The 15460-nt window shown below is 48.2% G+C and overlaps 1 protein-coding gene across 6 annotated transcripts in view; it reads right to left on the reverse strand.

Moving 5' to 3' along the window:
• The window catches only part of PLEKHA7 (pleckstrin homology domain containing A7), a 210080-nt gene that overhangs the window by 118445 nt on the left and 76175 nt on the right, over positions 1–15460 (reverse strand). The window contains exon 1 of one of the 6 annotated variants that reach the window (XM_036325537.1): positions 11178–11336. The exons of 4 other annotated variants lie outside the window; for them this stretch is intronic. In XM_036325537.1, coding sequence (XP_036181430.1) covers positions 11178–11260 — 83 coding nt within the window. In that variant the 5' untranslated portion in view covers positions 11261–11336. Of the gene's footprint in view, positions 1–11177; positions 11337–15460 lie in introns of those variants that run through there. One more of the 6 variants, XM_036325539.1, reaches the window with a different exon arrangement.

The following is a 15460-nucleotide window of genomic DNA, read 5'->3' on the forward strand; positions in this document are numbered from 1 at the left end:
CCAGCAGCGGGTGAGGATTTAAAATGCAGAAGATGAGATTTAGGTTAGATTCAAAGACGAACTTCCTGACAGAGGGAAGCACTGGAAAGGCTGACCCATTACTTAAATTTCACTGGAGAGCCACAAGGGGCCGATTGTGCTGTCCGCCAGGACGTGAGTGAGCAGCCTCTGTACACAATGGTCAGAAGCAGGGCCCTCACCCAGGTGGCCACAGCCCCTAATTGTGTCATAACTTTTTTGCTTTTTAATATAAGGCAAGTGGAACAGTCTGATAATTCCACTAATATGCACTTTTAAATGGACTTATCCTTTGACCAAGGAATTTCAGTTCTAGAAATCTCAGAAAGTGGTAAAAAACGAAAAAGTCAAATATTTGTATGCACTGTAGGTGGAAATAGGTGTTTGTGTATTTTAGTGGAAGCAATCTAAATGCCCAACTAATGAATGGGGATTAAGAATAGTTTGGCCCATGTAGCAAATGAATATGTTTTTAAGGAATATGTGATGATCTGGGAAATGCACGTGACATCATGTTAAGTGAATAAAGCATATTAGACTGTGTATTTTAAAAACAGTATATGCACATTTCAAAAAAGAATGAAGAGAACTATACCAAAATATTAGCAGTGATCATCTCTGGGTGGGGAAGTAAATGTTTTTCTTTTATTGATTTTCCAAATATCCTAAGATAAGCATATTACCTTAATAACCAGAAAATGTAGACATTAAAAGAAAAAAAAAAAGCAGTCTGTTCTCTGACGTACCTCAGCGCCATAAATCTACTTTATCTGCACGGCCATTATTCCCAGAAAGCAAAACGGTGACACTCAATCTTGTACTTGGCAAGACAAACATATTCTTGCTTCCAAAATGGCTCAGCGAACCCACTGCAGCCACCTGAAAACCACTCGTCACTATTTCCCGCTGGGAAGCACAGGGTCTTCTTCCCCCTCAAAGATGCATGAGGCTCTCATTCTGCAGCCAGACCCTCCCTTCACATCCAAGGACAATGTGCCTCAGTAAGTCTGAAAGGCCAAAGAAAGAGATGGAATCCTGCAAAGAACTGGGGTTTAGTGGATTAACCCTGAGAAACCTTGAACTACCAGAATTTAAAGATGGTCACTATTTACCGAATGTCCCCTATATCCCAGGAACTGGGCAAGATGCTTTCACATACTTTGCAAAGCAAGAGTCATTAACCCGATTTTATACATGAAGAGACTGAGGCTCCAGAACTCACATCAACTTGCCTCAAATCACAGACAGTAAGTAGCAGGGCTGGGCCTACATGCTGCTCCCCTGACTCCAAGTCAGGAAAGCTTCCCTCCTCAGTCACCTCTAGCATTAGCGTTTTTGCAGGGAGCACGACTCAGACCACACTTCTTCCTTCCACACTTACACCCCTCCTCTCGGTACCTAGGACAGGCCACTCACTATGTCTTGCCCACTTGCTATCTCCACCACCACCCATGGATGCAAACACACGAGTCCCCTGTGGACACCCAACTCCCCAACTGCTCCCTGACCTTTAAAGGAGGACCAAGCATGGAGACTAAGCCCTCTCTGGGGGTGTCTGAAACTCTGGGGTCCTCTAGTTCACAGCAAAACCAGCTTTAGGATCTCCTCTATGCTCACAACATCTCTGAAGCAGCAGGCCTCTCAACCCCTTTCACAGAGGGAAACTGAGGTTGGAGAGTGGGTTGACCTGTTCCGGGTCTAACAAGCAGCAGAGCTAGGACCAGAACTCAGGTCACTGATTACCCGCCCAGTGATCTTTCCACCACAGAGATGAATACTAAGAACTTGGGCTCTGAAGTCTGAAGGTCTGGACTCAGATCTCATCCCCACTACGTACCAGCTGTGTGGCTTTGGGCCCATTACTTCACTTAAGTCTCATTTTCCTCGATCACAACATGAAGCAAGTAACAATCCCCAGCTGGCACAGCTGTGGTGAGGATTAAGTGGGATCATATGTGTAAAAACGTTAGCAGGTGCCTGGGATGTTGTTGGCTCTGTTATCACACATCCCCGAATGCATAGCAGCAAGACTCGTCCATCTTATCTCCCCACTATGCAAGGCCCAAAAGGTTTTAGCCTGAAAACAGGGCCATAAGGGCCATCACCAACTTAGTTGGAACCAGCTCTGCCTTGCAAGGCCTGGTCACTAGCCTCCACCTAGTTTTCAAGTCTTACGGACTTGACTTTGAACGTGCTCTTCTCTCTGCCCCACTTCATCCCTTAACTCCTCTCTTTCAGTGGCACCTCTGCAGTCAGCTCGGCTAGGAAATCTTCCCTTACCTCCCAGGCTGGATTAGGCCCCACAGATTCCCGGACTTACAGCTCTATCAGCGTGCTCACCACTATTCCCAAAATTGGCTCTATACTTTCCTCTCTGCCCCACCAGTCCGAGAGCCACTGAACACAGGGCTGTGCCATATTCACTGTTTGATCCCTACTACCCACCTGAAGGCTTCCTACTGCTATTGTAACAAATTACCACAAATGTAGTGGCTTAAAATAATATACATTTGTCATGTGACAGTTCTGGAGGTTAGAAGTCCAAGATCAGTTTTGCTGAGATAAAATCAAAGTCAGCAGGGCTGCATTCCTTCTGGAGGCTCCAGGGAAGAATCCATTCCTTGCCTTTTTCAACTTCTGGAGGCTGCCCACATGCATTCCTTGGCTCATGGCGCCACATCACTCCAACCTCTGCTACTACCATCATGTTTCCTTCTCTTCCCTCTGATCCTCCGATAAGGATCTTTCTGATTATACCGGCTCACCCAGATAACCCATAACCATCTCTCCATCCCAAGATCCTTCACTACAAAGTCCCTTTTACCACATAAGGTAACATATTCTGGGGATGAGATCATGGACATCTTTTGGGGAAGGGACCATCACTCAGTCTACCCCACTACCACAGCACCTCATGCATAGCAGACGGGCAGTGGCTGTCTACCTCATGAAGGAGACCATGCTCCATGAGGTCCTAAACCACCGAGAAGCACAACCTCTTCAGATGGCTTAGGAGGGCCCCAAAGCCTAGACCAGTGATGGCGAACCTTTTGAGCTCGGCGTGTCAGCATTTTGAAAAACCCTAACTTAACTCTGGTGCTGTGTCACATATAGAAATTTTTTTGATATTTGCAACCATAGTAAAACAAAGACTTATATTTTTGACATTTATTTTATATATTTAAATGCCATTTAACAAAGAAAAATCAACCAAAAAAATGAGTTCGCGTGTCACCTCTGACACGCATGTCATAGGTTCGCCATCACTGGCCTAGACCACCTGTTCTAGCCAGAATCTCCCAAAGGGGGCGCTCTCTCCATAACCTGCAACTGGGTTTTTCAGCTAACTTGGAACAGCGCACACCTACATATAGCTTCATGCTCCCAATCTAGATAAACACCTACTAGTTGATTCTCTGAACATAGATGGGTCAATCCTGAAAATCATCCAGCAAGTGCCCTTTAGAAGACTTGACAAGCACAGAGTATGTCTTCGTGGAGCTCACAATCCACATGGCATAATCACTATGTGAACAGAAGCCAAAAAGCAGCAAGATAAGGGTTCTATCCCTTACCAGCATGAGTCAGATTTGGTAAGTAGCACATATTATAAATACAGCACATTCTTTGAAATTCTGTCAAAATGAAGCTTTAAATTAACAGGCTATAGAGGCAACCTAGCAACCTAACCACATTCATTTCCACTTGAACCTGGCACCTGAACAAGAAGGTATCAGAAGCTAAGACAAGGCAGACTGGGTCCAAGGCTCGCCTCCCTTGTGAAATGTGGCAGGTGGCTAGGAGGAGCGATGGAAAGAGTCCACGCTGGGATCTGAACTCTGACTCTCCAATCTATCCTGTGTGACCCACCCCTCTGAGATTTCTCAATAAACACACTATGAGCTCATTAATACCGACCCACAGGTAAAATGTCTAGCAGGTAGAATGTCTCCATAGGGGATGGCCCCCTTCTTCGTGTCCCTGAAAGAAAAAAGCTGGCAGGACAAGTAAATCCTCTCAGAGAGTGCAAATTGGTTTATATGCACCGTTTCCCTAATGTTATCCCCACGTCGCCCACACACCGCCGCCCACACACCGCCTCCATGGTTTCTGCCGTGTCCCTGTCCAACCTGTACTTCCACTTTTTCCTTTAAATAGACCGTGCAGACTTTAGCCACATCCTAAGCAATAACTGCTGCCAAATGATGAGTGCGATGTTCCAGCTGTATTTCTCTCCAAACACACATGAAAAAATGATACATTGTAGAACCTGAGTTCTGGTCCCAGCTCAACTAAAGTCATGAATGCCCAGGTCACTTCCCTCCTCTGAGACTCAGTTTCCCCCAAATAAGAAAATAAAGAGGACGGTCTAGACCAGCGGTCGCCAACCTTTCGGACCTCACGGACCACCGGTTGGCGGCCGCTGCTCTAGACGAACTTTCCATTTCCTCCCAGTTCCGAGATTCTGAGATTATCAAGTGGTCCAAATAAGCAAATGAATCCGAGCAAGGAACTTTGTCAAAAGGTAACGAATACCAATACAAATAATTAGCATCATTCATCTTAAAACCAGGAAGAGGAACGAAGAGAATTTGCTTGGAGTGATGGGTGTGCGCAATGCAATGTGCAGGTGACGTTTTGTTGAGTTATACACTTGAAACCTGTATTGTTTTGTGAACCAAGTCACCCCAATACATTCAATTAAAAAAACAACAGCAACAGGTAGAGCAAAAAGAGAACGGCAGAGAGGTGGATGCTACATGCCTTTCCTCATCTTGAAAGACTGACTTGCCCTAACCGGTTTGGCTCAGTGGATAGAGCGTCGGCCTGCGGACTGAATGGTCCCAGGTTCGATTCCGTCCAAGGGCATGTACCTTGGTTGCAGGCACATCCCCGGTAGGGGGTGTGCAGGAGGCAGCTGGTCAATGTTTCTCTCTCATCGATGTTTCTAACTCTCTATCCCTCTCCCTTCCTCTCTGTAAAAAACCAATAAAATATATATTTTTTTTTAAAAAAAAGAAAGACTGACTTTGTGCTTCTCTCTCCTGGGATCAATTATATCAGCAGTTTTTCCTAAGAGAGAGCACTTGGTTTTGTAATGGAACAACCTGGATTTTCATCTTAGCTTGGGTGGCTGTTAACTTTATCACCTGAGGCAGCCATTTAATGTCTTCATTTCACAAGGTTGTTTGGGGATTAAGCGTGAGTAATTTGTCTAAAGCACCTGGAACAGCGCTGGGCAAGATAGCTATTTGCTTTACAATCCTGCCTCGACTAAAGCAAAGAGGGACTGCTCTGCCCGGTCAGCGTGCCTCAGTGGTTGAGTGTCAACCTATGAACCAGGAGGTCACGGTTCGATTCCCGGTCAGGACACATGCCCGGGTTGTGAGCTCAATCCCCACATGCAGGAGGCAGCTAGCTGATCAATGATTCTCTCTCATCATTGATGTTGTTATCGCTCTCCCTCTCCACTCCTCTCTCTGAAATCAATTAAAAAAATGTATTTTTTTAAAAAGAGTGACTGCTCCAAGACAGGAAACCGGATATACCCAGAGATGTATAAAGAACACACAAATCTTCCCTGACAAAAACAAATGCTCCCTCTTCCTTCCTAAAAACAGTCCTCAGAAATCCACCAAAATACAGTGTTTGTCTGTGGTACTTGGGCCATGATTCCCTCTTTCTATCTTCCTCAGTAATATTCTAAATTTTCCACAATGTGTACATGCTAGGAAAAATTATTTAAATTATTACAAGGATAAATTAGACTGCTTGTCTCAGAGTCAGAAAGTCAGAGATCTGGGGTTCAGACTCCACCATTAATATGTGGCTACCTGGCCTTCGGCAAGTCACTCCTCTTTCCAGTAAAATGACAGGACCAATACTCATTCTGAGGGCATCACCAGGCTGCCGTGGGAGCCAGGGTGCCCAGTCGGTGCTGTGAAAAACCCTACCTTTATTCCTTTGTTCCACACCTTCATAAAGATTATTGTTGTCATAAAAAGAACGAATAACCCACAAGCTGCAGCCTTTTTCTTATCCTATAAACCTGCTGCACAAGTAATGAGAATGCATTTGAGGCTGGGCTGGTAACCCTCCGTGAATGACCCCACCCGTGTTGGTGGAGCCCTTTATTCACAGGGTGTTTGCTTCTTTCTTCCTTTCATTTTTTTCTCCTAACACATGTAAAACTTCAGACCTGAGTGCTCACTGGCAGACTGTTGGGAGCAGAGGGAAGGAGGCAAAACAGCTAACAGAACCATCAAAAAGAAAGATGGGTCCTTGAAAACGCCAATCCTCATGGTCGGCTCTCAACCACACATTCCCTGTCTAAGGTCAAACTAGCCATCTTCCTTAAAAGGCACCATTAGGTGAGAGAGCGTATGAGGGGTGCAGTCCTACACAAATGACACTTAAAAGTTCCAGCCAGGAAGGTGCCGTGTCTCTTAAGCCCCAATTGAAGGGCCAGAGAGAAAGAGGGAAGACACCAAAAGAATAAACCGACCAATAAGAACCTCTTTTACTCATTTTACAAACTTATATTCAGAACTAGCCTGGGGTGTTAGGTCAATGGAAGAAATGCAGTGTGCAAACTTATTTGCAGAAACTTCGATTTATTCCTACTCTGGGAGGCAGGTTTTTCTTCAGATGTATGATATCCACAGGAGGTCAGCTACCCAACAATAAGAATTCCGATTCCTAACAGTGCAACTTCTTCATCAATAAAATGTGGGCAAGAACTGCCTGCATCCTACATTGTGTGAGAATGAGCTAATACACAAAAGCACCCAGAACAGAGCCTGGCACACAGTGAGCTATCAATAATTATTTGCATGCTGCTTTACAATTTTGCATATATTATACCACTTGATCTTAAGAACTGTGTGAGGTTTTGCTATTCTCACAAGACACAGGTTTAAAGAGATAAAAGGACTTGTCCAGAGTCGTGCAGCTACTAAGTGCTAGGGATGAGGTGGCTCTTAGGACCAGCATCCCGTACTCCGGCTGGACCAGGGACGGCTGCTTCAGCAGGAGTCTGAGCATGCCCCATTTCCAGGCCAACTGTGCTGTGTGCCTGCGGTCGGGGATGCACGGATCTCCAGGGCCGCTCTGAACATCTGAGGCTGCAAAAGAGGTTTGACGTGAAGGTCGGAAGAAACTCTGCCAGGACAGTTCTCACACCTGACCCTAGGAGCCCGGTACAGCCTCTGAGGTGGGCAAAAATGGCATTTGTGACATTCTTATTTTTTACATAATAAAGCAACTCACAGCTGCTGCTGCAAGGATCTGATAGTTACTATTAGGTTAGGTGGCTCAGGAGGCAGCGTAAGAAATAAAGAGAGTTGATCAGAAAAGGAAGGAAGGAGACGTTTTATTCTGCGTCCCCGGGCGACCCACGAACCCCAAAGACAGGGCACGTGAATCCACACCAACAAGGAGGGGGGCACTTTTTTTTATACAGCTGTTCAGTGAGGGCGGGGCGGGGGAGCATGAGCTGTGGGAGTTCCCACCGCGGGTGTCGTCACGGTTTCCAGGTGTGGTCATCTGTCTGGTAGCTGACCTGTTAGGAATTCCAGGGCAGGACGGGTATCTGCGTCACCATTTCCCTGGTGCACTGGCCTATTACGGATTCTAGGAAGGGCCCAGTATCTACGTCACCATCCGCCTGGCGGAGGCATGCATCAGCTCCTGGACCCCCTTTCGACCTAACAGTTACCTTTAAGGAATAAAAAATTATAGCTGCCAATTAACAGGCACTGTGTTAAACCCTTTACAAACACCTCATATAATCCTCAATTAGAGGAGGGAGGGATCCGGTGAAGAAAGGCACCCTTATCCCTATTTAACAGGCAGAGAAACAGACTCGGAGAGGCGCAGGGACACAACGTTAGTAACAGCAGAGACTGAATTTGAACCCCAATCTGCAGAGAAAGTGCCACTCGCCATTGGCCTCGACCTCTCCTTTTCATTCCCTGCACCCACAGGACACAGGCCTGGAATACAGAGACAGGATAAACCCGAGGGAGAAATTTTGTGCTTTTGCAAATCAAGTCTTCAAAGGCCACCAGGGTCTTTATTCTGTTTCTCTTGATAGTGATTCAGGGCAAACCTTGAGAGCACCTCTCTTTACCTGGGTCCTTTTTAAAAAAATATATTTTATTGATTTTTTACAGAGAGGAAGGGAGAGGGAGAGAGAGTTAGAAACATCGATGAGAGAGAAACATCAATCAACTGCCTCCTGCACACTCCCTACTGGGGATGTGCCCGCAACCAAGGCACATGCCCGCAACCAAGGTACATGCCCTTGACCGGAATCGAACCTGGGACCCTTGAGTCCGCAGGCCGATGCTGTACACACTGAGCCAAACCGGTTAGGGCGCACCTGGGTCCTTTGTCCTGCTGCCCACAGCTGCTGCTGAGGAGCACAGAAACAGCCACCCCACCACCCGGGCCTCCTTGCAGAGCGGGGAGAAGACAAGCCCCGCAGCTGGCACACAGAAAGAGGCCGCCCCTTCCCTGGTGGGAGGGCAGTCAGGCCCCAGCACAGAGGCCTCGGCGGACGCTGGACTAACCACAGCCGCCACAGCCGGCTCTGTCCAGCACAGACATCAGGAACAGGACACACGGAAAAATCTCTAAACCAACCCTGCTCAGTTCTCTGACCCTACAACCCATAGTGACCCTGATCCCCTCCTTAGCCCACAGCCCCACAGCCTTTCTGATAACTGTCTAGCTTTCCCCAAAACACTGCATGTCCTCCTGCTCACCTCACAGTGCCCCGGCACCCTACTCCCCACCTGCTCTTTACAGAATCACCTTGAGTAGGTTCCCCAGGCAGTGGTCAGGCCATTGTCAAAGAATATTCAGTCAGTCATCACCATCCGGCTGCAAGGTAAGCAAATGTTAAATACATTGCAGCCCTGGGCAGATTTCCCATAACTGAAAATACTTGTTCCTAATCAGGGCCATCTCCAAACCCTCAGCTCAGATCACCAGGGCTGCCAGCAGATCACCCACAGGATGGGGCACTGATGGAGAAGGAGGCACTGCAAAAGCATGTGTGTTAGGGGAGGGTCCCACTAAGTGCAGAGACCACAAACCCAGGTGGAAGGACAGGAGGGCACGGATGTCCCACTAATCCAGGTACTGGGATCAGCAGCCTCTCTGAAGTCAAGCTCTCCTTCCCTCATTTCCTCCCTGAAGGCTGGGTGGGGTCAGATGGGAACTATGTGTCCCTAGGAGCCACCAGAACAGCCCAGCCTCCTAGATGAGGAAGGTGACTCCAGCAAGTCAGGTCACTGAGGAAGGAGACAGACGTGGGGTACGACAGCAGCCTGTCTGGGAGAACCTCTCTGATACAATGCACAGCACACAGAGAGCTTAAATCTCCCTCCGGCACTCCTTGGTCCCCCATAAACCCACTCCCTTCTATAGTCCTTCCCCCCTCTCCAAACTCCTACCAGGAGTGTCAACTTTCAAGATGTGCTCATCTTCTCATAACACTTACTATACAAACCCATCAACCCTTTAGTTTACAAGGCTAAGTACTCTATCCTAAGCTGACAAAAACAAACAAACAAACAAACAAACAAACAGTTTCCTCAGTCTCTAAGACATGACACCGCTGGGGAGACTGAGTTTTACAATTGTCCTCTGGCCCAAGCTGGGGCAAAATCTCAAGCCTACCTTCAACCAGCCTTCATCCAACTCACAATCCCCCCCAAATCCAAGCCCCACCCACAGCCCTCCATTTAAGCGGGGTCCTTCCATTCCCTTTCAACAGGAGTCTGCCCGGAAATAGGCCAGCACACAAAGAGCGCACCTGTGACACTTGGAGTCTTAGAATCCACCTCCTCCCAGCCAGGGGGGAGGGAAACTGAAACCATCTGAGCAGGAGCTGCGCTCAGCCTTGACCTCCTCCTTCCTCTCTGCTCAGACGGCGGCCCTGGGAGAGACAGGCCCGGGGACCACCGGGCAGATTCTTCTGCCTTTGCCCACAGTCTCACAAACCGGTGCCTTGAAAACACACGCGAGGCCACTTGTTGCGCAGGTGCGGAGGTTTCCAGGCACCGGGGCTGGGACGAGGCAGCACTTCTCAGACCGCCTGGAGCTGGCTGAGGACCCAGGCCTCACACACCCAACCTGGAAACTTTATCAAAAAACTGCCCCGGGGCAGGGGAGGGAGCGTGAAGGATGGTTTCGAAAAGCAAAGGAGGAAAGCTAGAAACTGGTTAAAAGTAGATGAAAACCGAAAGGCCCACTCCCTTTCTGCCCTCTGAGGGAGACAGGGCAGTCCCACAGATGGGGGAAGGGGACCCCTTCCTTGACCAGAGTGCGGGTCTTGGGGAGGAGGGGGGAGCCAACATCCTTCTGAGGAAACAGGCTGCAATACCATGGGCTTAAATATTGATTGTCAACAGAGAGAGAGAGAGAAACCTGCAACCCACCAATCTCATTTCCAGATTCCCTCTCTCCAGCCTAGAGACATGAATAATTAACTTGCCTACCCGAGAGCTCGCCGGAGTGGCCATAAAAGATGAGTAATGGCACGGAAGCCCCGGCCCCACGCCCGCCGGCTTCTGGGCTTCTGGGCTCGGGGCTGGGGCTAGGACCGGCGCCGGGAACAAAGCCTCCGCATTCCTCCGGGAAGGTGTGCCTGAAACCAAACCTGTCACCGGCGAGAAGCTGGCCCCTTACCTCCCCCATAGCCGGCTCCCCGGCTGCAAGGAGGGGAAGAGGAGGGGCCGACGCCCGGACGCGCGGGGTGGACCCGAAGGCTAGGTCGCCTCTGCCCACACCCCCACCCCTGACCGAGCGGTGCCCCCAACCACAGCCGCTTTCGGGAAGCCGCGCAGTCTGCCGGGCCATAATCCTGTTACCATGAACGCCGGCTGTACTTGGAGAGCCAATTCTCAAAGCAACAAGGCAGCTCCCTCGGCGCCCTTCCCGGCGAGTAACCAAAGCCGGGCGCCGGCTCAATGAACACACTCGCTGAAACTCCAGTGGCGCGTTGCGGCTCCCAAGCCGACTGTCCGCCGGGGACAAACCGGCTCAAGACACACCAGCGCACAGGCACAAAGGCACCCCCAAATGCAGCCCGTGCACCCTGCGTCCCACCGATCCCACAGCCACCCGAAAGTTACCGCACGCGGACATACCTGCAGGCCCCCCGCGGGGGCCCCTGCCTGCCCCCAAGGGCGGAGGGGCACGCGTCCCGGGTCGGGCAGCTCCTCCACTCCATGCGCCAGCTCTGCGAGCCCGGGGCCGCCACTGGTCAGCAGCGCTGGGCGACGGAGCGCGCTCGGGCCTCAGCTCGCCCGCGGCGCATCGCGCGCCCTCCCCGTCCTCGCCTGGGCCTTCCCTAGGAGCCCACACCCACTTGACATCAGCACGAATCAAAGCACGTGGCGCAGCGCCAGGCGGCGGCCCCCAGCGGTCCAGAGCGCCTCAGGTGCAGCCGCTGCTCCAGGACAGCGCGTCCGAGAGCAACATGCCTCTTCTTGCAGAGGATGCGCAAGCGGGACTGGGGAGGGGGGAGAGATGGGGGTGGAAAGACGGGCGGAGGGGACAGGACCTGCAGCCTACCAGCAGCGCTGCTCTGGCGCCCAGCCAGCCACCAGCAGATCTTACAGCCGGTGCCGCAAGCGCCCAAGGCCCATGCAGACCAGGCTGCAGGCGACCCGGGTTGCTGTCCTCTCCCTGCCATGGAGAGCCCTGACCTTGAATTCTCTTGCCGGGAATGACTCAAGGAGGCTCTTCGCTAAGCACCCCTACTAAAGGCAGGGGCTCAAGTTGCCCAGCCAGGAATGAATGCTTGGCTGGATGTGGTTGCTAACCTCATCCCCCCAGGAGACTGCTATGGGGCACCCAGGAAAGCAGACTATACCTTCTGGCTTGTTTCTATAGAAGCAGCGTCAGTCAGCGGGGTCTCCTTTCCCTCTCTCTTCTCTCAATGCCCTTGGCAATAAGGGACAACTCTCCTGGTTCTACAGGCAATCAGAAACAGCACCACCCAGCAGCCCACACACACTTCTAACTCACTCATTAGCATCCATCCAAATAGTTAGACATTCAAGCATTTATTAAGGCTTCGCATGAGCCAGGAGGAACAGAAGATAAACAACATTCCTACACTCATAGAGCGTTTAGTCAGGGAGAGGGAGATAGTAAATACAAAGCCAGGTAATTATAATTATGACAAGGGTATTAGAGGTAAGCAGTGCTGTAAGAATGCACACTGGGACCCTAAACTATCTTGGAAAGGCTTCTCTGAGGAAGTGACACTTGAACTGCTGAGGCGGGAAGAGAAGTTATCCAAGTGGAGGGAAAGTTCAGACAAAGACCCTGTTATTAAAGTGTAAGCTCACTCCATTCACAGATGGAGATGATCAGGCAGAAGGGAACCCCATGCTGGAGACACCTGGGCCTTTGTCCAGGAGGGGCCATGGGGAGGCTGCCCGGCCCTGGAAGAGAGTCTGGACGTCTGTCCAAAGAGGCCTTTATACCTTTTACCTCCTTTCCCCTGAACCATGCTCTCCGACCTCCATGGAAGGGCTCTGAACAGGGAGTGGGGAGACTTCACTTCTCGCTCCAAGTCCATCACCAGTTTGCTGTGTGGCTCTACAGAAATCCCTTCCCCTCTCTGGTTTCAGTTTCTCTACCTAAAACGAGGGGTTGGGTTACAACAGTGTTTCTCCACTTGTTTTTTAAAATCCATACTCCCTTTTGGATAAATATACAAATGTCAATCCTATCCTATAGCATCTATGGCAAGCCATCAAATCATTTTCCAAATCAAAAACTATAATATTGAACAAGCTTTTAAAACTACATATGCCTTGCCGTCCGGCATAGCTCAGTGGTTGAGTGTTGACCTGTGAACCAGGAGGTCACGGATGGTTCGATTCCAGGTCAGGGCACATGCCCAGGTTTCGGGCTCCACCCCAAGTAGGGGGCATGCAGGAGGCAGCCAATCAATGATTCTCTCTCATCATTGATGCATCTATCTCTCTTTCTCTTCTCTGAAATCAATAAAAATATATTTTAAAAAATAAAATAAAACTACATATGCCCTCTAAATATAAGCAATATTCTGTCTTTAGATGTCTGATGAAGATAACTTGGAGACAAGAGAAAAAAAAAACCCCCAAAAAACAATATAAATTAAAGATTTCCAAGCTCATCCTTTTCCTGTTATTGGTCACTCTCCCTCCCACATGAACCCCTGGCCACCAGCACTTATCTCTAGCCTCCTTTCTTTTATTCTTTACAGGATAAATTGGCCAGACAATGAACAGAAACCCGGGGTCATCATAAAAAAAAAAAAAAGACATGCTGTGGAAGATTCCTTTGAATGATAATGTCCAGTGTTGCTGGGAAACAGACAATTTGAAGGAAGCATACACAGTTCCTGGGGACAATTTAGCAATATGAATTAAAAGCCTTAAAAATGTTCATCTCCTTTGAACCACTGATTCCACATGGAGGAATTTATCCTCAAACATAAGTACGGATGAACACAAAGATTTATCCACAAGGATGTTCACGTCACCATTTTTATAACAGCAGGTAACTGAAAATAACCTGTTTCTCTACCTAAAATGAGATTGGTTACAGTGGAATATATGCAACTTTAAAAATGATATATAGGATATTCACTATATTGAATAAAACAAAAACCAAGGTTACAAAACAAGTGATTCCAATTGTGTGTGCATGAGTGTGTATGTTGGGGGGACGGTTTAAGCACCTATGATGGAGTTGCCGTGTTCCTTTTTCTTACTGGTTGACGCAGAGCCTACCCCCTAGAGCAGTGGTCGGCAAACTGCGGCTCATGAGCCACATGCGGCTCTTTGGGCCCTTGAGTGTGGCTCTTCCACAAAATACCACGTGTGGGCACGCACGTGCAGTGCGATTGAAACTTTGTGGCCCATGCACTGAAGTCGGTATTTTGTGGAAGAGCCACACTCAAGGGGCCAAAGAGCCGCATGTAGCTCGCGAGCTGCAGTTTGCCGACCACTGCCCTAGAGCAAAACATGATGCCACTGTGATATGTCATCCTCACAAATAAATCTATTAACCCATATTAAAGTTATAGAAGCTCAATATTAAAACAGAATGAAATAAACCTTACCGGCAGGCAGAAAAAGAGTTCAATTCTTTACCACCTACTCACCATTAATCTTACAGGTGGATTGGTTTTCCCCCAAGACTTTTCATTTCATATAGATTTTTCTGTTGTTCTTTCCTTGAGTCTAGTAAGTTCAATGGTTTCCAAACTTTAGAGTGCATAAAAATGACTGTCCGTGGTGGTTTGGGATAATTTTGACTTAATGAGATTCCCCCCCCCTCCCCGCCCCCCACATTCTGAATTTAGAACCTAATCACTGTATGAAAAAGTAAAAAAAAAAAAGAAAGAAAGAAAAAAAAGATTACCAGATGGATAGTTACCAAAATGTTAACAATGTTGGATTTTTATTTCCTCCCTTGGGATTTTCAAGTTGTCTGACAATAAACATATATTAGCTTAGTCATGAGAAAATAAATGCTGCCTAAAAATAAGTGGGTTAGCCTGGCCAGCATGGCTCAGTGGTTGAGTGTCAACCTATGATCCAGGAGGTCATGGTCTGATTCCTGATGAGGGTACATGCCTGGGTTGTGGACTCGATCCCCAGTAGGGGGCGTGCAGGAGGCAGCCAATCAATGATTCTGACTTATCATTGATGTTTCTATCTCTCCATCTCTCTCTCTGAAATCAATAAAGAAATATATTTAAATATGTATTTTAAAATAAGTGGGTTAAAAAAATCTCCAAAAAATAAAAAGAAACTGTCTTGACTTCAAAAGGGGTGACTCTGACCATGCCCTTCATATCACTACCTTCTGCAAGCTCTGATACTGTCCCAGTTGGTGCCCCAACATCCAAGGACAGGCTTTACATCGTCGCTAGGAAACCATGCAGGAAAACTGGCAAGAAAATTATTTTTACATTTACCTCCTGGGCTGTGCTTATAATAATGCTTAGCAGCTTAGACTAAAGGGTCTGAAATGAAGCAGCCATGACCATCAGCTAATGGATCTGTCCCCTACCTCTGAAACTCTCTACCAAATATTCTTAATAAGCTGAGAACATGTAAGGCATATACCCTTGGTCCTAAGGAGGTTGAAGAAACTATTCAACCTGCTTTTCAAGACCTGGTAGTGCCACCAAGCACATTGGCAAGGACCACAAGGACCAGCAGAAAAAGAATAGGCCATAAATCAAACTGGGCTCAGCCAGTAACTAGTTGGACAATCTGTGCCTCCATTTCCCTCTGAGGAAAATAGCCTTATTAATAAAGGCTCTACTTTTCTTTTAAGGGGGTAGATACAAAAGCACTAATATAACAATGGGAAACTGTAACCTACCCCACTATTCTTTTGACACTGTTTCTGTAAATGC

The sequence above is a fragment of the Myotis myotis genome, unplaced genomic scaffold (assembly GCF_014108235.1).
Source record: "Myotis myotis isolate mMyoMyo1 unplaced genomic scaffold, mMyoMyo1.p scaffold_m19_p_10, whole genome shotgun sequence".
In the NCBI taxonomy this organism is placed as follows: Eukaryota; Metazoa; Chordata; class Mammalia; order Chiroptera; family Vespertilionidae; genus Myotis; species Myotis myotis.